At 37.2% G+C, this 21,704-nt stretch overlaps 1 protein-coding gene across 5 annotated transcripts in view; it reads right to left on the minus strand.

Annotated features, from left to right (window-relative positions):
- The window catches only part of SLC41A1 (solute carrier family 41 member 1), a 38,128-nt gene that overhangs the window by 15,243 nt on the left and 1,181 nt on the right, over positions 1-21,704 (minus strand). For 2 of the 5 annotated variants that reach the window (XM_025176473.2, XM_088153282.1), the window contains exons 2-6: positions 19,052-19,959; positions 9,324-9,431; positions 2,176-2,247; positions 1,122-1,266; positions 887-1,033 (exon numbers count right to left, since the gene is read on the minus strand). In XM_025176473.2, coding sequence (XP_025032241.1) covers positions 887-1,033; positions 1,122-1,266; positions 2,176-2,247; positions 9,324-9,431; positions 19,052-19,426 — 847 coding nt within the window. In that variant the 5' untranslated portion in view covers positions 19,427-19,959. Of the gene's footprint in view, positions 1-886; positions 1,034-1,121; positions 1,267-2,175; positions 2,248-9,323; positions 9,432-19,051; positions 20,385-21,704 lie in introns of all 5 variants that reach the window. The other 3 variants (XM_088153281.1, XM_025176476.2, XM_088153280.1) reach the window with 2 other exon arrangements.

Below are 21,704 nucleotides of genomic sequence, written 5' to 3' on the forward strand. Positions count from 1 at the left end.
ACCAAAGCACGCCTAACATAGAACAGACCCAAGACATACATATGAATAGCAATCTTCCAATCATCAGGCGTAGATGCAATCACATGTACACTACACAAATCACACAGCCGCTCCATAAGGAAACTACATTTATTTTTTTATTCTCTAGTTATCCCATCTATACTGCAATCTTCCTATCGTTCACTGTTCTCACAGCATTTTTTTCTTGAACTCTAGCATTTACACATTCATTTCAATTACAACATAATACTATTACTTCCATAGAGATCTCTGAAATCCCCCTTTTACCATTCCCTCACTTCACTTTCATCATTTCATCACATTAATTTTAATTCCAACACTTTGCTGGAGGCTCTTTTTTAACTCTCTTTACCCACTTCCAAAACTATTCTTTATTTCTATCAAAATCACTCTGCATTCTCTCTGCCTCTTTTATTCATAACTGTTCCTTGCTCTTTTTGATTACATTCTTTGCAACTAGCTTTTTCTTTCTGTATACATCATACAATGTATCTCACCTACCTTTTTTCCAGCAATCATTCTCTTTTTTCTCATCTCCAGCCTTTTTCATTTCTTCATTCCACTAAGCACCCTTTTTCATACTTTCAACATTTGTGACATTCTGTTATCTTAATTGGCATATTAAGTTCAGTCCCTATTGTTAGCTGGGAATGCTGCATGTGGCACAGGTATAACTAAGGCTGGTAGCGTGGTCTACATCTCTATGTTACTGAACAGTATGATGTTAAAGCATTACAATCATATAAATGCGTCTTAAAAACTAGATCAATTGGGAATGAGCTACAGAGTTCAAGCTATTTAAATACTATAAAGTATTAGCACATTTTTCTTATAGAACAGAGCAATGTAGTTGCCATAATCTTACCCAGTTCTATATAGAGGCCCCAGCTTATCCCAGAAAGCAGAGCAAGGGTAATGAGGTCACCAAGGCTGGCAGCAATAGGCGTAGCCACATTGTCAGGATTGATACCCATCTTTCTGGAACCAATGATTACGCCAATCATGATCATGCCTAGAGCCCACAGAAAGGAGATGTTAGTGTCACTACAAAAAGTACTGCAGATGAATTTCTCTTTCTCACTGAAGCATTTGTTTCTTACCCAGCACAAGGGAGGCAATGAAGGCAGTGGCCACACTACTGGCACAAAGAAGAATGGCGTGGCCAACGCTGAAGTGTCCATCTGGGATCCAGCCAAATATCACTGCAGCAATTGAAGCCAGAAAACCAACAACTGTTGCTTGAACCTAGAAAATGCAGTCACATTCATTTGCAGGGAAAAAAAAAATTAAGTATGCTTGTTTATTAGAAAAATTTGTATGCTGCCTGATGAACCACATACTAGGTAGCTTACATAGATAAGTCATAACAACCACTAATTAAATATAAAAGACAGAAGACAATATACAGTATCCTGGTATCCAGTTAAAACTCTTCCATGGAAGAGACCTGCTTTCACTAATCTTCTAAAGGAAAATAGGGTGAGGGCCAATCTGATTCTGGGAGGCAAGCTATTCTACAGCAAAGGTAATCCTTTGAGTCCCAGCAGGCATTGGGGCTAACTGTCCTGACCAGACTGCTTAGGGCAGGGAGTTTCTACCTGAAGAAAATGTTCCCAACATAAGAAAGGCCCAAGCTGCATAGGACTTTTTAGGTAACAACAGCTATTTGAATTGGGCCTGTCTACTGGGAGTCAGTGCAGCTCCTGAAGGGTAGGTGATACTCTATTGAAGCAACAGATGGAGAGCAAACTGTATTCTTGCTCACATGAAACCATTTTGGAGGCTAGCAAATGTCATTTTAATTGTGGTGACAGATGGTAGAAATTGTTGGGTGTCCTGGGTAAGCTTGCCTCTCCAGTGCTTCAAACCAGTACTTCCTCAGGTACCTGCCACTGCTGATAAATTCTGATTTTTTTTTGCTGAGTCACAGGAAAGGACTCAGAAGGGACTTCTGTTACACTTTAATAGGAACTTTTTCTAGGTTGTGGCAGTAGTGACTTCCAGCAGACTTCCAACATTTTTTTGGAACTGATGACCATATGACAAATGTATCCAGAAATTGCTCAGTAGTAGATAGCTGGGATTTCACCTCCCTTGCTGGCTTTTTTCCCTGCCCTTCTGCCAGAAAGTAGTGTCAGCTTCTCCCAAATTCACCTGTATCAGAGCCATGTTCCCTATTATCATCTTCCAGAGCTCTTTTGGTGTATCCATTTGCCCTATGTTAGCCTGCAAGAAAAAAAAAAGGGTTAAAAATAAAGTAGATGGAGTGATGCTTCCTGAATTATTTAAAATATATTTGGTATGATAACCACAGAAGTTATTATGAATAGAATTGGTAAGTAGATCTGCCATTACACGTCTAGCTTTACTACTTCAGGCAAGTGTCTTGGTCATCATATTCTTGACTCTACACTCTGGTTCACACATAATGCTAAACTATAATGTGGTTTTCTTACTTTTGCCTGAGCCTGCTCTGCAATTTTAAACACTATAAACATTGTGGTTTATAGTTGAATGAGTTGTGTGAAGTCATCCAATTGAGCTTTATTAAATTAATTCTGTTATACAATCCATGACTGATGCGTGATGTATCTTTAAGCTCCCTGAACTTGGTACAGAAGAGAACACAATAATATTCTAATTAGAGAGCTCTGTGCTAGTCTCTCCCTACACAACAAAGTCATACCTGGGGAAGCAATATGATTGCAGAACACAGTTGCTCAAACAGTTATCCACTTTTCTTCTTGAAGAGTAGAAAGTCTCTGTGGCTAACTTCAAGGTGCAAGATATGGAGATAATGTACCTCACAAATATTTGGTGTTTCTGTATAGCTCAAAGCTAGAATATCAAGCTGTTAATTCACACAGCCTAATGTGATAGAAGAATGATCCAGTTGCTTATATATTGATTTGGCAGGTGACCAAAATACTCAATTTTTTATAAAGTCAGAGGGTCAGAATGACACCAAAAGAAATTGAAAACAGAAAATGGGCCAGGCAAATTGGATACAACATTTTGGGCAGTGAATCAGTAGCTCAGTTATACAGCACTTATGGCACCTCTGGATCCACAACTGTAGTTAAGGCTGCGAAAAAAAGATCTAACTCAAAGTCTGCATTCTTCATTTGGGTAACCTGTGATCCTTGATATCACTGAATTTCAGCTTCAAATCACATTGGGAATTGTAGTTTGGTAGTAACTGGAAAACTACAGTTTGCCCACCATTGTTCTAGATAGAGTTACATATGACAATGTAATAGATTCACAGAACCAAAGTGATAATCTATACATTTTTCCACATTTCCTTGGCAAGCTTGGAACAGCAAATGGAAAATAGGAAGTTCACTTTGGTCATTTGGCACAAAGAAAGGACCAGATAGTCCATGATACGTAAGACACAGGAGTAACCAGAAGCCCATTCAAGATACATCTCTACCTATATCTATATCTTTATATATGAAATATGTATGTGTGTGTATCTCAAATACAATGCATTAATTACTGTTATCATTATGAAGGTTATTTTTATTCAGAATCATAAGAGATTTCCAAGAAGCTATATGCTCTACCACCAATTAACCTAATGTCCAGCATTTCAGCTAATGAAATCCTGCTTTGTTACTGCTTTTAATGGAATGTAGGCTAAAAATAGATAGATGGATACATAGACAGACAGACAGAAAGCAGCCACCAGTCATAAATCACCTCAACTCTACATTGGCATAGCTAGCATATAACACTAAGTCATAACAGACTGATATTGGTTTGGCAATATGTGAACTCATTCACTATGGCTAAGTATAATGCATAATGGTTTAACAAGCCATGATTAAATATAATGGCTTAAGTACATAATCCTAAATCAAAATGTATTATGACTCTATGAAGACTATCAGGCCAGGGGCAGTACTTACTGTGGCAGTAGGACAAAATTCCATCAGCGGCCTGAGAATTATTACCAGACCTTTCTATAACTCTCCCTTTTCACACTTATGTTTGCCCGTCTATTAGGTGAACTGGCTCTTTGTCTCATTTATCTTCCTCTCATGTTTCACCAGTACAAATAGAAAGGAAAACATCACCAGCAATAGAGCTGCTTCAGAGGAAAGACACATAAAGCTGCTGGCAGTCCCAAATCTGGCAAGTTCCAAAGAGAAGGACAGGATACAAGTCTTCAGCTTACAAAATTGTAGTTAGTTCCACTGTTGAATTTGGCTTAGGGATTCCTTGTTCTCTTGCAATTAGGTTAGGGATCCACATAACCTGGCTACTGGCAAAAACAAACTTTTAATCTCTTGTACAGCATGAATGTGTTCTCTTTTCTTAAGTAACACAGAAAATTGTCTCGGAAATGTTAATGTGCATTGAATGAGAACCTGGAAGCATATAGCATAAAGCATAAATGCATATATGCTTTATGCATATAGCACAAAGAACAAGCAAACTGACTTTTAAAAGCTGCTCCGAAATTCTTCCCACTGCTGGTGAGACTCCCTGGGATGGCTCTGCTTAAGGAAGGAGTTCATGTAATTTCAACACACACATACTTAAGCCCTAACCTTCAAGGGAGAAGAGCTACTCTTTGAAGACACAACTTGCAAAGGCACAACTTGTTGCTAGCTCAAACTCAGTCACAAAACCTTATTGTGGAAAAGAGCAATGCATTTGAATCCCATTTGATGCAGTTTCAGTATAATTGATAAACCTGAAGCCAGTCTTCTTGCACAGACTTCAACTTTGAGAAAGCATTCACGTCTCTGCATAGGGAATTCCATCATACAACATCCTAATGGAGCAACAGCACATGTTCCCCCCACCCCCATGGCAGAGGCAGAGTAACAAGAAGAGGATGAGAGAGAATAAAAAGCTTTCTGTTTGTTTCCCAGCCAAGTTTCTCTTGCTGCCAGCATCTTTCAGCTTTGCTGGAACACAGCAAGAGCTTCAGTGGTCAAACTGTGACTCATGTTCCATAGAAGCACAGCTCTGAGCAGGGGTGAGGAAGGAAACAGTTCTCAAGTCAAGGTTAAATAAGAAACAACCACAGAGTTCTAAAGAAGGGCTAAGGTTGTAGCATTTGTATAGCATAAGCCAAAGCCCTCCCCATAATGGTTGTCTGGCAATGGTCAACAGAAACAATTGCAGAAGGTAGCAACAGCATGATTACATGAAGGAGTCTTCAATGTTGAGGAATATCCTCTGCACTGTAATAACCAAAGTTACATATATAGGTTCACATATTGTACTAAGCCATGTTTATTTTTAACTTAGGCCAGTGGAATAAGCTATATTTGGCAATATTCACATGTAATATTAAGTGACAAACCATAGTTTACCAACCACAATTCTGATGTCATACTTTGCCAAAATCAGATAATCCACATCATATTTTATCTGCGAGAAGTATGAACCTGTTTTCCCATCTCTAGAATGACTATTCATAGATTTATGCACTGTCAGTTCAAACCATGAGTACAAACTGAGCAGGCATCTCAAAACCACCAGTGCAAATGACTCTACTGATTGGGTTCATACATTATAAACAGGCAGACAATTAACTGGCTGGGTTCACACATCACACTAAGCTATAACAGTTTTTACCTTAGCATATTGTACGATTCCAGTTCCTGTGGCTTACTCAACAAACCACAGCTTAGTAAAAATTATGACCCACTGAAAGCCAAGCATCATTACATTTCTACTAGAGTTTCCTTATAGCATAGCTTCAAGTCTCTAGTAGGACAGTTACCATATACAAGACTGAGAGGACAATAGGATCAAGAAGCTGTAATGCCTGTACGTTGTTGTCTTACAAAAGCAAGGAAAAAAGAATCAGGGGAAGAAATAGTTCAGGGAGGAAGGTGCTGCCATTGGTTTCTGTGTCTGTACTTTGTTAGAATTATAGCTCTGCAGCCAAGACTGAAAGTGTGAGTTTATTCAACTTTGTAGCAGACTGAGTAGTAGTAACTGGTGCTGGTTGGCAATTTATTTATATGGCTGGTCATCTTAAATTCATGACTCTGAGTCGCTAACAGTTTACACACACACACACTGTTAATACACCCACCCGTGCATAAAAAAACAGGAAAAAAATCCCCCAACACACATAGAAAGAGTAGCCAAGATAAAAACAGACCCATTAATCACAAGTTAAAATAACCAATGTATGGGCTCAGTCCTACTCCCTGACACCCAGGCCTGGTGACAAATGCTACAGTGCCATTAGATAGAGATGTAGCCAACAAATACTGAAGGCTCCTTGCAAGAAGTGGCTGGAAGAGCTCATGGCCCATTGGACTCATGCCTCATATACAAAGGCAACATATCCTTCATTGCTGCCTATCCATAGAACAGAAATTCAAGTTCTATGGAGATGATGAAGCCAAGCTAGTCCTCCTGGACAAGCAGCCTATGTGGTGTCAGGACTGATGAAGCATTAAAATATATCATAGTTCTTCAAGGAAATTTTGTGCAACAGCCTCCTTTGCCTTTCTTACATTTTTGAGTGTGAGTACCCAGCCCATTGATCAAGTAGTAGAATGTCCTATCTTGATATTCTGTGTTGTCCCATTACTACTCTGCCTCATTTTTTCTGGCTCACTTTTCAACCAAGGAAATAATATACTTGAAGGATTTGAAAGGCCAATCAGATCTGGCTGCCATATCCCAAGATGTATTCTTGGGTAATCAATCATTTTTCAAGACAGCTAGATGTTTAAGCCAAATAATTATTCTCTACTGTACTAACTTTGTATACTGGAATTGCTACAATGATATTATATGCTTCTTACTGGAAAGTTCATATGATTCTGTCTTTGGAACAATGGTTAACCAATGATGTGAAAGTATGCTTCAATGTCCAATATCATTTCATACCTGAAAGGTAAATCTGACACAGAATTCAATTCAGAGTGGAAAACATTCATGGACAATAACTTAATATATGGATTTAAACACCATCCAAAATTTGGGTATTTTTAAATGTACAGAGTTCATACTTTAATTTCATGGGATATTTAAAGCAGAACAGATTCTCAGTTTTGACTCAATCTCTTGCAGCTTATAATTTTATTTGGTGATATATACTGTGCTGACCATGGTTCTTGGCATTTATCCTTGCTTACAGCTAAATAGTGATTTATAGTAATTTAAAGCAATGTATTCAATCATTCATAATTTACTAATGATATACCCAAAAAACGATCAATTCCTTGATATGTTTAGATCCCTGGTTTACTCATTTATGCTTCTCTTATTTTCTGTATCGGTATTCTATTTTCTCTTTGTATTTGTTTATATACTTTCTCTAAAAATTTACGTTTTAAAAAGGGGGCAAAAAAAGAGAATAGTAAAAATGCAATTAAAAAAAACCCTAAACATATGACAGTTCCACAAATTCGTTAGAGTCCTGACTCTGGCAAGATTTAATGCCCTTCTAAGAGCTGCTTTTGAGGGGAAGTTACAGAGTATCCCATTTGAACCAAAACCTTACCCCCATGATGAAAGAATTCCTGAAACGGTAACCAATATTTTGCTATATCACTCTTATTACACAGATGCCTGGTTGCAGTTAATGACACCCCATCTAGTCAGCTTTATTTCTCTGAGCGTAGCTAAGTTTAGCTTTGCTATTTGCAAAATATGCCATACTCTGACTATATCAGTGTTATAATTATTAAGTTTTACTATGCTTTTTATCGGTTGTCTCAGAATTTGTTTGCTTTTTGCTTTGGAATTGGCCAATGACTGTAATAAAGTTTACTATCACTACTACTGTTCGGCGTGCCAGTTTCACTCACAGCTCTTCTGAGGGTCAAAGTAGATTAACCTGGCAAACATACAGTTACACCTGATATTTGCTGACAATAAAGGAAATGGGGGCGGGGGAAAAAGATGGCAAAGAATAAGTGGGTTTGATTAAGGAATATTTAACTCCTCCAGTGCCTTACAGATCTTCCTTGCACATCCCCCATTCCCAGTGTTTCAAAAAAAGATCTCACTTCTAACTTTGAAACTTACTTTGTTTTGGCTCCCCAAAACCATTCCTTTCAAGGTTATTTCCAATCTTGCAGTTTGTGCCATACACTGGCAACTCTACATTTCTCTCATGATACCTACACTGCTTTTATATGTCAGCCTTTCACTCGAAAAAAAAAAAGATTGTCACTTTAACCATGAGAGAAAAAAACAAACATTCATAGAATGGCAATTAGAATCCCACCCTTCTTCAAGTAAGGCAATTTTCAACACAAAAAGATACTTAAATATTGCAAAATATATTTAATGAGATACCAATACATAATCACTTGGCTCATCACCCTGGAGCCCATCATCCTTGAGAAACAGATTATTGCAACATTTCTTTACATAGCAAAGTAACTTTGTTTTCCTTTGCATCTTAAAGGTCAGCAGGAGGATGTTTACTCTGAATTTGCAACCTTATTAAACTGAACAGGCTGAGGAATTAAGACTTAAGCAGGATCTATTTTTCTATACTGAAATAATAGCAGTTAAGAAATCCTGGAAAACTACAAAAATATCAAATTTTCAGTCGTCATATCTCAGAAGAAGAAGCAGTCATACAACCAGTGATCTTGGAACTTTAGATTAAGCAGAAATGTAAAGAAAGAAAATTGGAATGGTTGAAAATTTAGAGAAATGTGAACCTTTGCTATTTTTAAAGAAACTGACATGTTTGCCTCCATACTTTCATTATGGGGCTCCTCCAATTATATTCTATGCCTTTCACAAGAATTTGTAAATTCTCATGAGCAGATTTTGCAGAAAAGTATGGAGCAAATGGGAAGGTGAGAAAACACTCTCATGAACAAGTGAATTCTTAGAGGATAATTGGGAATCCAAGATGCTCTTCTTTTTATATTATTCTCTCCACATCTGGAGAAGGCATATGACAATACCTGTTTACACACAGAGACACTGTTCTCATCGCCCAGCAGTACTAAGCTGTATCTCATAACAAGGTAGAAAATAATACTATGGTTCTAGAACACTGGTCATGTGGGTTATAATACTTCATTAATCAAACTGAGAACAGCTGCACATACATACATTTATTTTTTATTTATATTTCAAATTTAGATACTGCCTATCTCACAAAAAGTGACACCCAAACATAAATAATCTTCACTTGCAAGATTACATTTAGCTCTTTCACAAAGATACCTTTTTATTTGAAGTGACTGATACTGTTTGAAAATGTGTTCAAAGAAAAATTCTCTTTAACACAAATTCTGTATATGCAAAAGAAAAACAATGTTAGAAAATGAAGGTTGTTGAATACTCACAGCAGTAGAAAGACGAGAAGCTAGTGTCATCTCCAAATTCCCTTTCAGTCCCAGGAGAGCTGGAACCAATATAAATACTTCGGTCACATACTTGAAGACGTCCCAGTGCTGTAAAACCAAGGAAATCACTCAGGATCTAGTAAGAGATTGCTCAACAAGGAGTAGTTATTTTTGAAATATGTCATTATAAATTCTAAGATTTTTCAACACTTACCAAAAGATTCTGCCAAAGCAGACTATCAGAAAAAGAACATGCCCTGTTATTGATATTCTGCTACATAGAACAGAAGATATTTGGCTATGCTTGGACAATAGGATGTTATTTTTATGTTAATATAGGGCAATAGAATATGCATGTTGTGACTGAATCCTTTGCAATGGGCAAGAACTGCATGGCCAATGATTAAAGCTTATTTGGTTTTAAGAAAGAAGCTGAAGTAATTGCAACAAATAAATAAGAATGGGGATGACAAATAGTTTCCTGCTTAATGGAGAGCAGTTACCTATCCTTTTGAAAGTTACTGTCTAGTTATACCTATCAGAATGGCATAGAACCCCTTCTCTTAAGCTTTCAGAGCACAGAAATATGAATGCTACACTAACATCTGTCTCTCTCTGCTCTTGAGAGCTTAAGGTAAGGTAGAGTATGTATAGTATTCTAATAGATTCTACATATCCTTTCCTGCAACTATAAAGCACCAAATCCTGGATAGCTCCTAAAGTTAATGCACTCTATATAGACATCTAAAGTGCAAAGGTTCATGAGTTCAATTCATGGTAGAGGATTAAAACACCATAGAATAACATCTGGCTACCTATGTCATGAGTCCCAAATAGGACAAAACTGGTCACACAATGCCTGCCTCTTGGTAGTCAAGGTCTAGTTACAGGATCCAACGTCATTAAGGCTACAATCTGGTCTACAAGACCCTAGGAGTAAAATTCATTAAGAGTTGAGCATGTAAACACAGATAGGACTGCAGCTTTGAGATTTATCTGGCACAGATGGGAGTTAAACTCTTAGTTTAGAATTCTAGATCAGGAACAGCCATAACAAGGTTATTTTCCCCAAAACTCTGCATTATTTTCATTTTTTGAATTTATGTCCTGCCTTTTCCCCCCACAAAGATTACAGGGTCTACCTTCCAGTTAAAACTTACATACATGAATGTGGGTAAAGGAAAAATTGAGGTAACTAACAGAAATAAACTCATTCCCACTCATCCAAAGACTTGTAAACATCCTGTCCCTTCCAGCATAAACCTGAACACTCTATATAAAGGGCAAAACATGGTTTTCTTCAGCAATGATAATTACAAAGCAAAGAGTTTTTGGAGCAGAAAAGAAAGCCACAAAGGCCACAGGGAAGGCATAAAGCTTTCAAAACAACACAAAATTAACTTTCCAGTAAGAGTGGATGCCTGAGTTAAGAACCTAAGAAGAGCTGTGCTGAATCTAATCTAGCATTCTGTACCCATAGCAGCCAACAAGATGCCTATGGGCAACCTACAAGCAGGACATGACACAACTGCATTCTTCCTCAATAACTATATGGAGTAGCCTATTGCCTCTGATCCTGGACTGCATGTAAAGACATAGCTACATATAAAGACTACATATAAAGACATAGACATAGAAAGATAAGACATACTCTTATCTTTCCTAGATTTGTCTAAATCTTTCTTTTAAACCTTCATCATTGGTTTCTATCACTATGGCTTGATTCACACATTGCACTAAGCCATTGTTTATTTAATCATGACTGATTAAGTTAGAGTGGCTGAATTTGCACAACACCTAACCAATAAAACTTCCACCATAACATTCTTTTCAGGTCGGTATTTGCCAGGTCAGGATCTATCAGCGCATTCAAAGTGAGCATTTTTTTTCTTACACACACACATATATATAGATATAGATATATTTACTTTTACTTTATTATTACTTTTAATATTATCCTGTTTAGTTCCTACTTGCTGGAAATAAAAAAGGATAATCATTCCCAATACCTTTCATCCACACAGACCACTTGTATCAGGATAGTGGAAGATGATCATTGGCTAAGTTCTGGTAGAAAATTACAAACATTTCCTTCCTTGAAATTCCTGGGGATTTTAGGATGCAAACCTAAGATCTCAACTATCCTTAGAAACTACTAACCAATTCACAGCTGATGATACTGTAAGCAACTGGAGCTGAGAATAATATTCTCAGAAAACCACTACTTTTTACTTGTCTTTCAAAAAAGAGATGTTTTTCAAAAGCATAGCTTGTTCAATTAACAACTAAAAATATTAAAAGGAAAGTGTCTATGAAGTTTAGTGTTACATTTTACCCATAGAAAGAAGCTATTAAACTATTACCTCTAAAAATATTCTTTTACCTACTACAGTGCTTCAATATTTTAAAAGTCATGGACTGAGGCCAGCAAGTTCTTCCAGCTCAATGATTATTTTTAGGACTGACTGGCAGAGAGTTGTGCAACACTACATGAAAACTTCTTGGCTGAATGTCCCAGTTTCTACATACATGAAAGCACTGTGGGCTTGAGTCTGACAATATTTATGTACATATTTATTGAATCTGTGCGTTACTGAATCCATTCAGGCTCATGGTGTCTTACAGTTAAAAAGAAAAAAAAAAGCAATACTTTGGTGAAAGGAAAAGGTGAAATTTCAACTCCTAGAAAGCACTGGTACATTTATTTATTTGTTCAATTTACATTCCACCTTTTCTCTAGGAGCTCAAGGCATAGAATTTCCCAGCTGATTGACTTAGAGGTGATTGACCAAGTCTCTCAGTGAGATTCCTTGACTAAGGGTAGACTTGAACCAGAATTCTCCCTAGTCCTAGTCTAATACTTTAACCACTAAACCATACTGCCTGCTATTTCGTATTTATACATCTTTTTGGTTAATTTTAAGCATTAAACATTTTCACCCTTGTTCCAAGTTTCCACAGTTATTTTAAAAATTAATAGGTCAACTCCTACCCTTAGCTTATACAGCTTATGTTGTGTTTCAAGGTATAACACGAAATGGGAAGAAGGAGAAAGAAAAACATAAATCCAGAGTTAGTTTTTAAATGACCAGATGGAATAGAAATAGTTCAAGAAAAAAAAAAAAGAGAAGTTTCTAGTTGCTCAGTGGAACACTCCTGTTTTTCTTTTCTCACTTTAGTCCAAGGCATAGAAAAGTAACATTTTTAAGATTATGGGTATATCTGGAATACTAAGAGAATGTCATAATTGCCTTGGCTAATTACAAAATACCAATTAATTAGAAGGCAACTAGTAGGGTTCCTCCCCATCACTCCCAGCAATCCCTCAGGATTTCACTACCACCACTGTTTAAATAAAAGAACTTTTAAAAATTTAACTAGTTAATTATGGGCACAGTAAGAAACACTCCTATATATATGTTGGCTACAGAGTCATAATACTGGTGAACAATAGCCAGTCTTTAAGGGAAGCCCTGAAGTGCCTCTCAAACATTAAAAACAATCAAAATCTTGTGAAACGTTGCATGAAGCATGCAAGAACACTGAAGTCTCACAAGAGTTTGGAAGCCTGCAACACTGCACAATTGTATTTACTTCTTTGACCTGCTTTTCTTAAAAAAACAAAAACCTCAGAACTAGTTTTGCAATGATATTTAGGACTGAAAAGCAACCAATCCTTGCATTAGATAATATAAAAGTCAGAAGCCAAAGTACAAAATAGACATACTTTCAAAACTTAGTCAAACTGGAACTGATATACCAAGACTGCAAAGATCCTTCCTGGACTGAAAAGGATGGAGAAGATGTATGGCCCTCCAATAACAAGTCCATATGTTTCAAGCACTTCCCTTTATCCCTATGAAACTTTCAACTAAGCCACAGAGTCCAGATTTGTTCCAGATTATGCATTTTCTACTGAAATCTGTAACTATAAAACCACAAAATGGATTGTCTTATTCCTGATACCATCAACAAAAACCAATTCATTCATCAACTACTATGGCATCCAGGAGGGATCTAAATTAAATTTTTGACATATAAAAATCCATCCATGTGAATATCCATGCTGGTTTAAGAGGCTGTACAGGCCTGTTCTTAAGTTTATCTGCCCGAGAAGTTAAAATAATGAAAAAGGCAAGGATTATACAGATCCATTAGTCCTGGTTAGCTCTTAACAAGACTAGCTCAACAGCTGTTCTCCACTACTGTGTTAAATATCCTCCCTATTCCTGTAATCACATGTTGGCTCTCATCAATTCCCATTCACAGAACACTGCATTTGTTCCCGGAAAGGAAACCTGTTCTCACTTCAACATGTGAAGATCAGACAAGTTCCTCAAGATCACCTCAAAAGATATTTGGGAAGGAAGGGGAAATGAAGGGCACTTATTCTGCCTCAGGCAACACATTATTACGGTTCACCTCCCATGGGTGATCATTACATGCAAAACAGGAGGAAAATTACAACCATCAGATGGTAGTTCAGCTTTGTGTCTCAGGGCAATTAGATAAATAAGTAGAAAGATTCTGTAAGTAATGTAAATGTCATGCATGCCATGCTTGGACAATTGGAACACAAACTCATAACAGCAGCATAACTTTTGACAAATTCACTAATTCTTCTACCCTCGGTTACATTATCTATATTTTCACAGATCATTGCAAATACCAGTAATGAATTATGTATTTTTACTTAGGAAAGGGCATCTTCTGAACAGCAACTAAAACTGAAATCTTATATACCCATAGCACATGACCTATAAAAAACATAGTACAGATTTCTCTGTAACCATTCCCAGAATCAGGCAGTGAGAGGGCAAGTGGGAATTAATACAAACAACCCTCCTGGAGAGATACTTCCTAGTTCTGAAATTTAGTGCCTCATAATCCATTAGCCTAGTGCACTCCAGATGTACTGGGGCTACAACTTCCCCAAAGCAGTCCCAAAATTTTATCTTTGGGTACTGTCAGGCCTAGCCCAAAGAACTCCTGGAGACCATGCAGGTTCAATCAGCAAGGTTTATTAGCCAGCGCCTGTTTACAGAAATCTTCTCAGACTGACCACTAGTTCCCAGGCACAGCTATTCACTATCTTCTGGAATTTTTAGGGATGCGCCGGTTTCCTCCGCTTACCTCCAGAGCGTTGCTCTGGAGATGAGAGCACCGTTTTCACCCCCCTTCCTCCATTCCAGTCCATCACAGGTACAGGCCAAAAATATTTTTCTGACTACTTAGAATAAAACAGATTTTGAAGATTACCCTTTGAAATATATCCTTGTCTGGACCTTTGAAACAAAAGGGAATTTGCACCCTTTTCTTCAAGGTCTCCTGCAACTGTACAGAGTGACATAATGTCTCCAACAGTAGATGTAATATGTAGCCATCAAAACTAGTAGTCAGTGAGAGTCTGTCTTATCATTATTTTATTTAATGGAATGTCCAAGTAAGTTTCAATCACTACATTTTCAAACAGCAAATTCTATCTGTCAATGAACTGTGTCACACAGTAGGTTTATTATTGGCATCCTATAAATCACAACTAAAATAATAAAGCTGTTGAAAGAAAGTAAATGCTAAGGTAATACTATAAAAAATTATTGGAAAACATCAGCATTACAAGGGGGAGAAAAATGTTCTCCATCCACTTCTTCTACGCTATGCATAATTTCATGAAGCCATATCATATCCTTTCTTCCTCACCTTTTCTAAACTAGAAGTTCCAAATTTTGCAATTCTTCCTCACGAAGGAGCTGCTTCAATCCTTTATTTTGGTTGCTCCTTTCTACACTTTTCTTCAGCACCACAACATCTCTCCTGACATATAACAATCAAAACTATATACAGTATTCCAAATGTGGGCTATAGGTTCATTTGTACACATCTCATAAGATCATGACCTACAATACTGAAACTGACAGCAATGCTCTTGAATGTGTTATCTGATGCATGGAGCGAATCCTTCTTTAGAGAAGAATTTACTGGACAGAATTAATGACTAAAATTAATGCTAGATTATGGTGAGACATGAAGCTGCCTGTGAAAAATTCTAGGAATTTTGAGGTAGTGCAGAATTCAGTGTCAAGATTGTTAACTGAGACAGACAGCCAATGCATACCAAAATCTTTGATTTCAAATTTATTTCAAAGGTCTTTGTTGAAAGCACTAGTTTTGATGCTGAAATATCTTATTGTTCAATATATAGCCTGAATATTAGAATATTATTTTCTGCCTAACGGTAGGAATGATTTTCAGAAGTCCTTTTCTATGTGTCATTAAATTACCTCTTAGCAGTCTTTTCCCCCAAACAGAATTTATATTGTTTTCCAAGGCAGAATTTATATATGAATCAATCAAGTTGGAGAATAAATAGGCATGTTTTGGTGATCAAAGCAACTCTTTAATATCCAGGTCACCACATACTATAATCTCTGATTAAAAGGTAAGTGGGATTGTGGGTTACTTCCAGGTAATTTGGGAAAAAATGATCAAACCATAATTCATATTCCAGTTGTTCAGAGAACTTCCACACCAAATTGCAAAGCTGGTTCAAACAGAAATGATAAAAACACTGGTTTTCCTTCTCCACTAAGACTATCAAAACAGGCTTCAAGAAGTATTTCATTGTATGCTAAATAAGATTATAATTCACTTTATATAAAAAGTATCTACTATCCATGAATTCACAAGGAGGTAAAGTCCTTTTATATAAAACAGTGACCATTCTCTTATCTGCATTTCTCAGAATTAGACATCATGCATAACCATCTTAACTCATGTCTTCACCACACCCCTTCAGCAAACCAATCATTTGATTAGTATCAAGGGATACTTGAAGATCTTTAAATGGCTAAGGGGTAACCTGTTCATCACAGTTCCAAATTACTATATTCCATTACAGGGATAATCTTTTGCCCAGGATTCTCTCCATTAAACAGCATAAAATGGTACATATTGTATAATACCAGGAACTTTGGTTTCATGGAGCTGATGAACAGAGCTGCAGGAGCTCTAAGCATGCCTGAAAAAAGATTAATTAACCACCAGAATTTAATGGCTTGTACCTGTATAGCCTAATCTACTTCTCCCAAGAAACAATATCCTATGTTCGTTTAAAGCCTTGGCAGTCTTGACCAAGCTTTCCTTGAAAGCCACCAAGGGAAAAAAAACCCCTACAGTGTCCTTCTACAACTTTACACAACTGTAAAATAAAGTACCATTAAAGAAATGGTGGCTTAAAATCAAAATCTGTTTCACAGTATGGTTACAGATGCACAACATAAACACAGTGGGTTTCAAAATGTTTAAATGTTCAAAATGTTAATATCAGATTGTGGATCTGGAAGGACAAAAAAAGTCATTGTAATCAAAAGGACCCTAAAGAAAGCACTGGTCAACTGCATTAGGCAGGGACATTCCATTTTGTGATGTTTCAACCAAGAAAACCTTATTTATCATTGCTATTTACCTCACTTCACTTGTGGGAAAAACTGGAGCAAAGCCTCTGAAAAGAATCTCAAGGATACACTGGACCCTGATCTCAAGCCATAAAAGATATCCTACGTTTAAGATTTCCTATTCAAGTTCTAGGTCTGACAGGTGCTAAAAATAAAACCGTTTTGAGGTAAAAGGACAGGCAGCAGCAATCTCTTTCACCTAATTTTAAAAAAAACCTGTTCAACTGACAAAAGCAAAGAAAGGGGAGGTTGATCAGTCTTATATGGCTGCCATCCAGGGCTAGGGAAGAAAATGGGGTGGGGGCAGGAAGAGATATTTTTGGGTGTATGGGGATGTAAAGGTAGTGGATTTATAAGCAAAGAATGCCAAAAAGGCCACCTCTCTCCAGGGAGAAAAGCTATCAAACATGTCCAGAGAAAATCCAATTTCCATCCACTGGTTTTACAAGTGAAAGATTTGACAATAAGAGCCATCAAGGGAAATGCCCTCTAGGATTGTACTGCTACCATTTCAGAACAACATCTTTCTGCAAATAAAAAAAGAACTGAGGAAATCCTGAGTTCCCACTGAGACATGAAAAATGTGAATATATATAAAAGCATCCAAGACACTGTGTAATACATAAATGTAAGGGTGAAAATGTCAAATGAATTACATCTCATGAATTAATACTTATTGGTAGGAAAACATGAAAACATTCCCTACCAATTTTAGCAAAGTAGTGGGAGTCTTCCAAAGATACTGGGAAGCTCTGCCAGCTTAAACTGGTAAATTGTTGTTCTTTATATGACTGCCATAATCATATATTGAGATAAAAGACATGCCCATCTGTATTAAAATTTGCTACTGCTGCAAGAGATATAAGATAAACTGATTTGTCTCCAAATCTACAGTATGCTTGAAGCTACTTCTCAGACTGGCTTTTATACAACAGATTCTGTAACAGGTCATGATCCTGTTCTTTTTAAGAATTACCCTCTCACACTGGATATAATAAAACCCTTTTAAAATGTCTGCATAGCTCAAATCTGATTTAATTACCATTATAAAATATTGCTCATCTTGCAAAAAGTAGGGAAAAAAATCCCTTCTCACCTCATGAGATCATGTAAATATGAACCTGACCCTTTGGCAAGTTTTAAAACTGATACATCAGTGGCTAAAAGTATAAACACCTTTTTCTGAACATAATATTTAATGCTGACTCAGTTGAATAGATGTTACAATAAAAGTATAACTGCCTAAGGAATAACTGTTATTCCTTGGGAATAACACTTAAAACCAAGATCAGATGACTATAGTACGCCATTGACCATTTCCTATAAAACCATAAATTAGATTCTGCAAATCCAAAAACCTACTCCTGAATAAATGAAACAAAAAAGATAGATCCCTGAACTTTAATATGACCCAACCACAAACTCTCATTGCTCAGGCAGTTTGGAGGGCAGTGACACTGGAATCCTAGAAATTCAGTAACTTTGTTTGAAAAGTGGGTAACTCTCACATGCCAAATAGGATTTCAGCAAGTCTGCTGGAAGCCTCAACTGTGCTTGCCTTCTTAATATTTATTGTACAGAAAGAGGAATGTGAATTTGGGCACAGCCAAATCAGAGTTAACACATGCAAAACCTTAAGGAAGCTTCTGAGTTCTCAGCTACAGTCGTCTTTTAGCCATCTAGCAGTTGCTGTGATTTGTCAGCATTTATATCATCACCAGCTTTGATCACTGGCTAATTACTGCAGCAATTTGAGTCATCTCAGATGGACAATTCCGCAGATACACATTTTACCACCAGTTGACACACAGAGAAAATATTGAAAAGGTTATGACGACTTAGGACACTTTTTTTCTATTTATTATCTAGAGTATGAGCTTTGAGGAGAATCCTGAAAAGATTTTAAAATACTCCTTTATTATAAGAGCTGGAAACTTACTGAAATTGCTTAACATTGAGAATTATCAGATGGATCTTGAATGAATAAGAGAACAGAGAATGAATAGAGAATTCAGGAACTGCAGATATTCCTCCCTCCCTTAATTCTTAAGGGGGGGATTCTTAATTGATTTAAGAATCAATTAAAGAATAGCAGCAATATCTCTGACTCCAGAATGTGCAATCTACTAACTAGGAAGGAAACTTAGACATACATCATAATTGCTTGCTTGGTATTTAACAGATACAAGGTGTGGGATTAAGCCACTAGCAGTAAATTTACAAACTCAGAATTAAGAATCTCACACCATGCTTTATGAAGGAGTTCGGTCTTACCTGCACAATATCCAGCACCATTCCAGCAGCTACCGTTCCAAACCCTGCCAGCAGGAATGGAAAGAGGACTTGAAGCCCAATAGAAAAGGAAGTCTCTTTGAGAGGAGAGGTTGGTTCCGGGCCCCGGTCTGTACTAGTATCATCACTTTCAGTAGCTTGACTGCCATTTTCCAGCAGGGCATCCTCTTCACGCACCCCTTTGGCATTGGCTCGGGATTCTATCACCACCACTTCCATGCCTCCTCCTTCTTCTGGTCCTAAAAATTCTGAAGACTCGACGAGATGTTCTCGGTCAGGGCTGGAGAGACAGTCTATAGGCCCAGCAACAATGGGTAGCACCACTCCATTGGCATGATGAGCCTCTTTGAGTTCCATCTTAGACGTTACGTTGCACAATTATGTAGTTCTCCTTCTTGATATAGTATAGAAGGCAACTGTTAGAACAACAGACTTTTGTTTGGGGGTTAAGCTGATATGGCTTTTGGCACATAGAAGCCAAGTCTCCCAACTCTGGTATTCTGTCCTTAGTTGCAAAGTTGGCACCCCTAGGAAAAACCCCCATCAAGCACAATTCAGAACTGGAGATGCCAGACACAGAGCCAGCAGAGAAACTACAGCAGTTTCCAATAAAATCAAATCCACTATGGTTCACCTTTCCTGGAGTTCTAACCTCCAGCAAAGAACATCCAGCACACTTAATACACAACATAAAGCACCCAGATTATTGGCTTCTTTGGTCTGCAATTTTCCAGAACATAATCCAAAGTGGTGTGCTGATTTCAGGCTCTGTTTCACTGTGGCTGCTAAGAACAGTTCAGTTCCTCTTCAGAGTGGAGAAAAGAGATCCTTCAGTAAGGCACTTCGTATATTAGTCTTTAAAAATGGCATGAAATTAATTTGGATCCAAGCTTTAAAAAAAAACAAAGATAAATAGAATAAAATCTGAATTCAGCTTTGCGGTCAGTTTCTATCATCCAGAAGTTTGAAGGAAAAATCAAACTCTTATATTACCTCTTTTCTAGAATGGAAAATGCTAGTTCTGTCAGAGCTGACATACTACTATGTGATCCTAGGTGATTATGAAAGGCTTGGTTAACATCTTGCCTTCTCCCAACTCCCAGTTCACGTTCTTGTAGGACAGCTAGGCTATTGGTTGCCTGTAAGAAGAGCTGCCCCTTTCTCTGAAAGGGTATCTTGCACTTTACAAGCCAGGGCAATTAAGGTTTTTATTTAAAGCAACATGAAGTCCCTGGATAGGCTTACACTGCCGGTTCTCCAATGTTAGCAATGACAAAGTATTTCATAGACTCTTCAAGGATTACACTGTTCTCACCTTAAAAATAGAAAAATGGAAAAGACATAATTTTCAGCAATTGTAGAAAAACTGTTTCTTTTCATTTTGTTCTTCCCTCCTGTGTATTAGCTTTATTTTCTCTATGCTAATAAAAAATAAAAAACCCTACATGCACACGTATGTCAATATAACAGCAGCTGCAAAGGAAGAGGCCCATATGTTTCCGCTGTCACCATCACGTCTGCCCAGCCCCTCCTTCCCTCTCCTTTTATGTTAAACCCCATTTGAGATCATCATATATCAGAGTCACAGGACATACCGCATGCAGAGGATGAGACTATTATTTGTTGTTAGCGACCCAGTGTAACTTCAGCCAATGAATATCCTTGAAATTGAATGTAGCCAGCAAGCTATATCTTTGGGGCATTTTGGGGATATGAAGCCAAACACCTGACAGTTTTTGTGTGGAATAAGTATGGAAACAGGGAAACTTACAGCAGAAACATGAATGTGTTAATGTATGTACGCTACTGCCCTCTGCTGTGTTGTTGTGTTTATTAATCCAACAGCTAACAGTTGTGAACAAATTTTAGTTTAGAGCATAAATTCTATGTTCTGTTTTCTGGCTCTGTCTGCACAATACTCTAATCCATGTTTTATTGAATTAACCCTATTTCATAGGCTCATGCAACACACTAAACCATGGATTGGCCACACTAGTTAGGTTTGTTAAATATACTGAGCCACAAATTATCTAACCTTATTTTAGACCACTGTGTTTTGCAGCTTATTAATTCATCCATAACAGTGAGTAAATCATGGTTAAGCAAAGTGTGACTTAGTGTGCTATGTGATAACAGCCAGAGTTTCATTATGTCAAGAGGGCCAGGTAAGAGTTTCCTTGAGCCTGAGCTCCCCAACTCCTTATGTAGGTGCACTTCCCCAAATTCTTACACATAATTTAACTTACTGAAGACATTTAATGAGCTAGTTTTATATTTGTACAAGGAATCCTACAAGTAGCAAGTCACTTCAACACACCATAGCCCAACACATTTTTAACTGCTTTACACTAAATCCTAGAAGCAATTATATTGTCATTAGTTAGGCAATTTTGTTATGTGAATTCTGGAGTCATTCTGAATACAGTTTTTTTTCAAAACCCATGGAACATCAACCAGCCATATGGTCAAAATTCTGTAATGTTATATGAGCTCTCACTGGTCCACAAGCGTAATATGCTTGCATTAATTAAACTCTGAAACTGCCAAGCTTCCTAATGCTATATTTGCAATTTACATTAATTATTAATTTATGAAACAAACAAGCAAAAAACTTGGGCATTTTCCATGCTAGTAT

Source organism: Python bivittatus, unplaced genomic scaffold, assembly GCF_059951505.1.
Source record: "Python bivittatus isolate LINGU-HERP-01145 unplaced genomic scaffold, Pbiv_v1 ctg000700_np1212, whole genome shotgun sequence".
In the NCBI taxonomy this organism is placed as follows: domain Eukaryota; kingdom Metazoa; phylum Chordata; class Lepidosauria; order Squamata; family Pythonidae; genus Python; species Python bivittatus.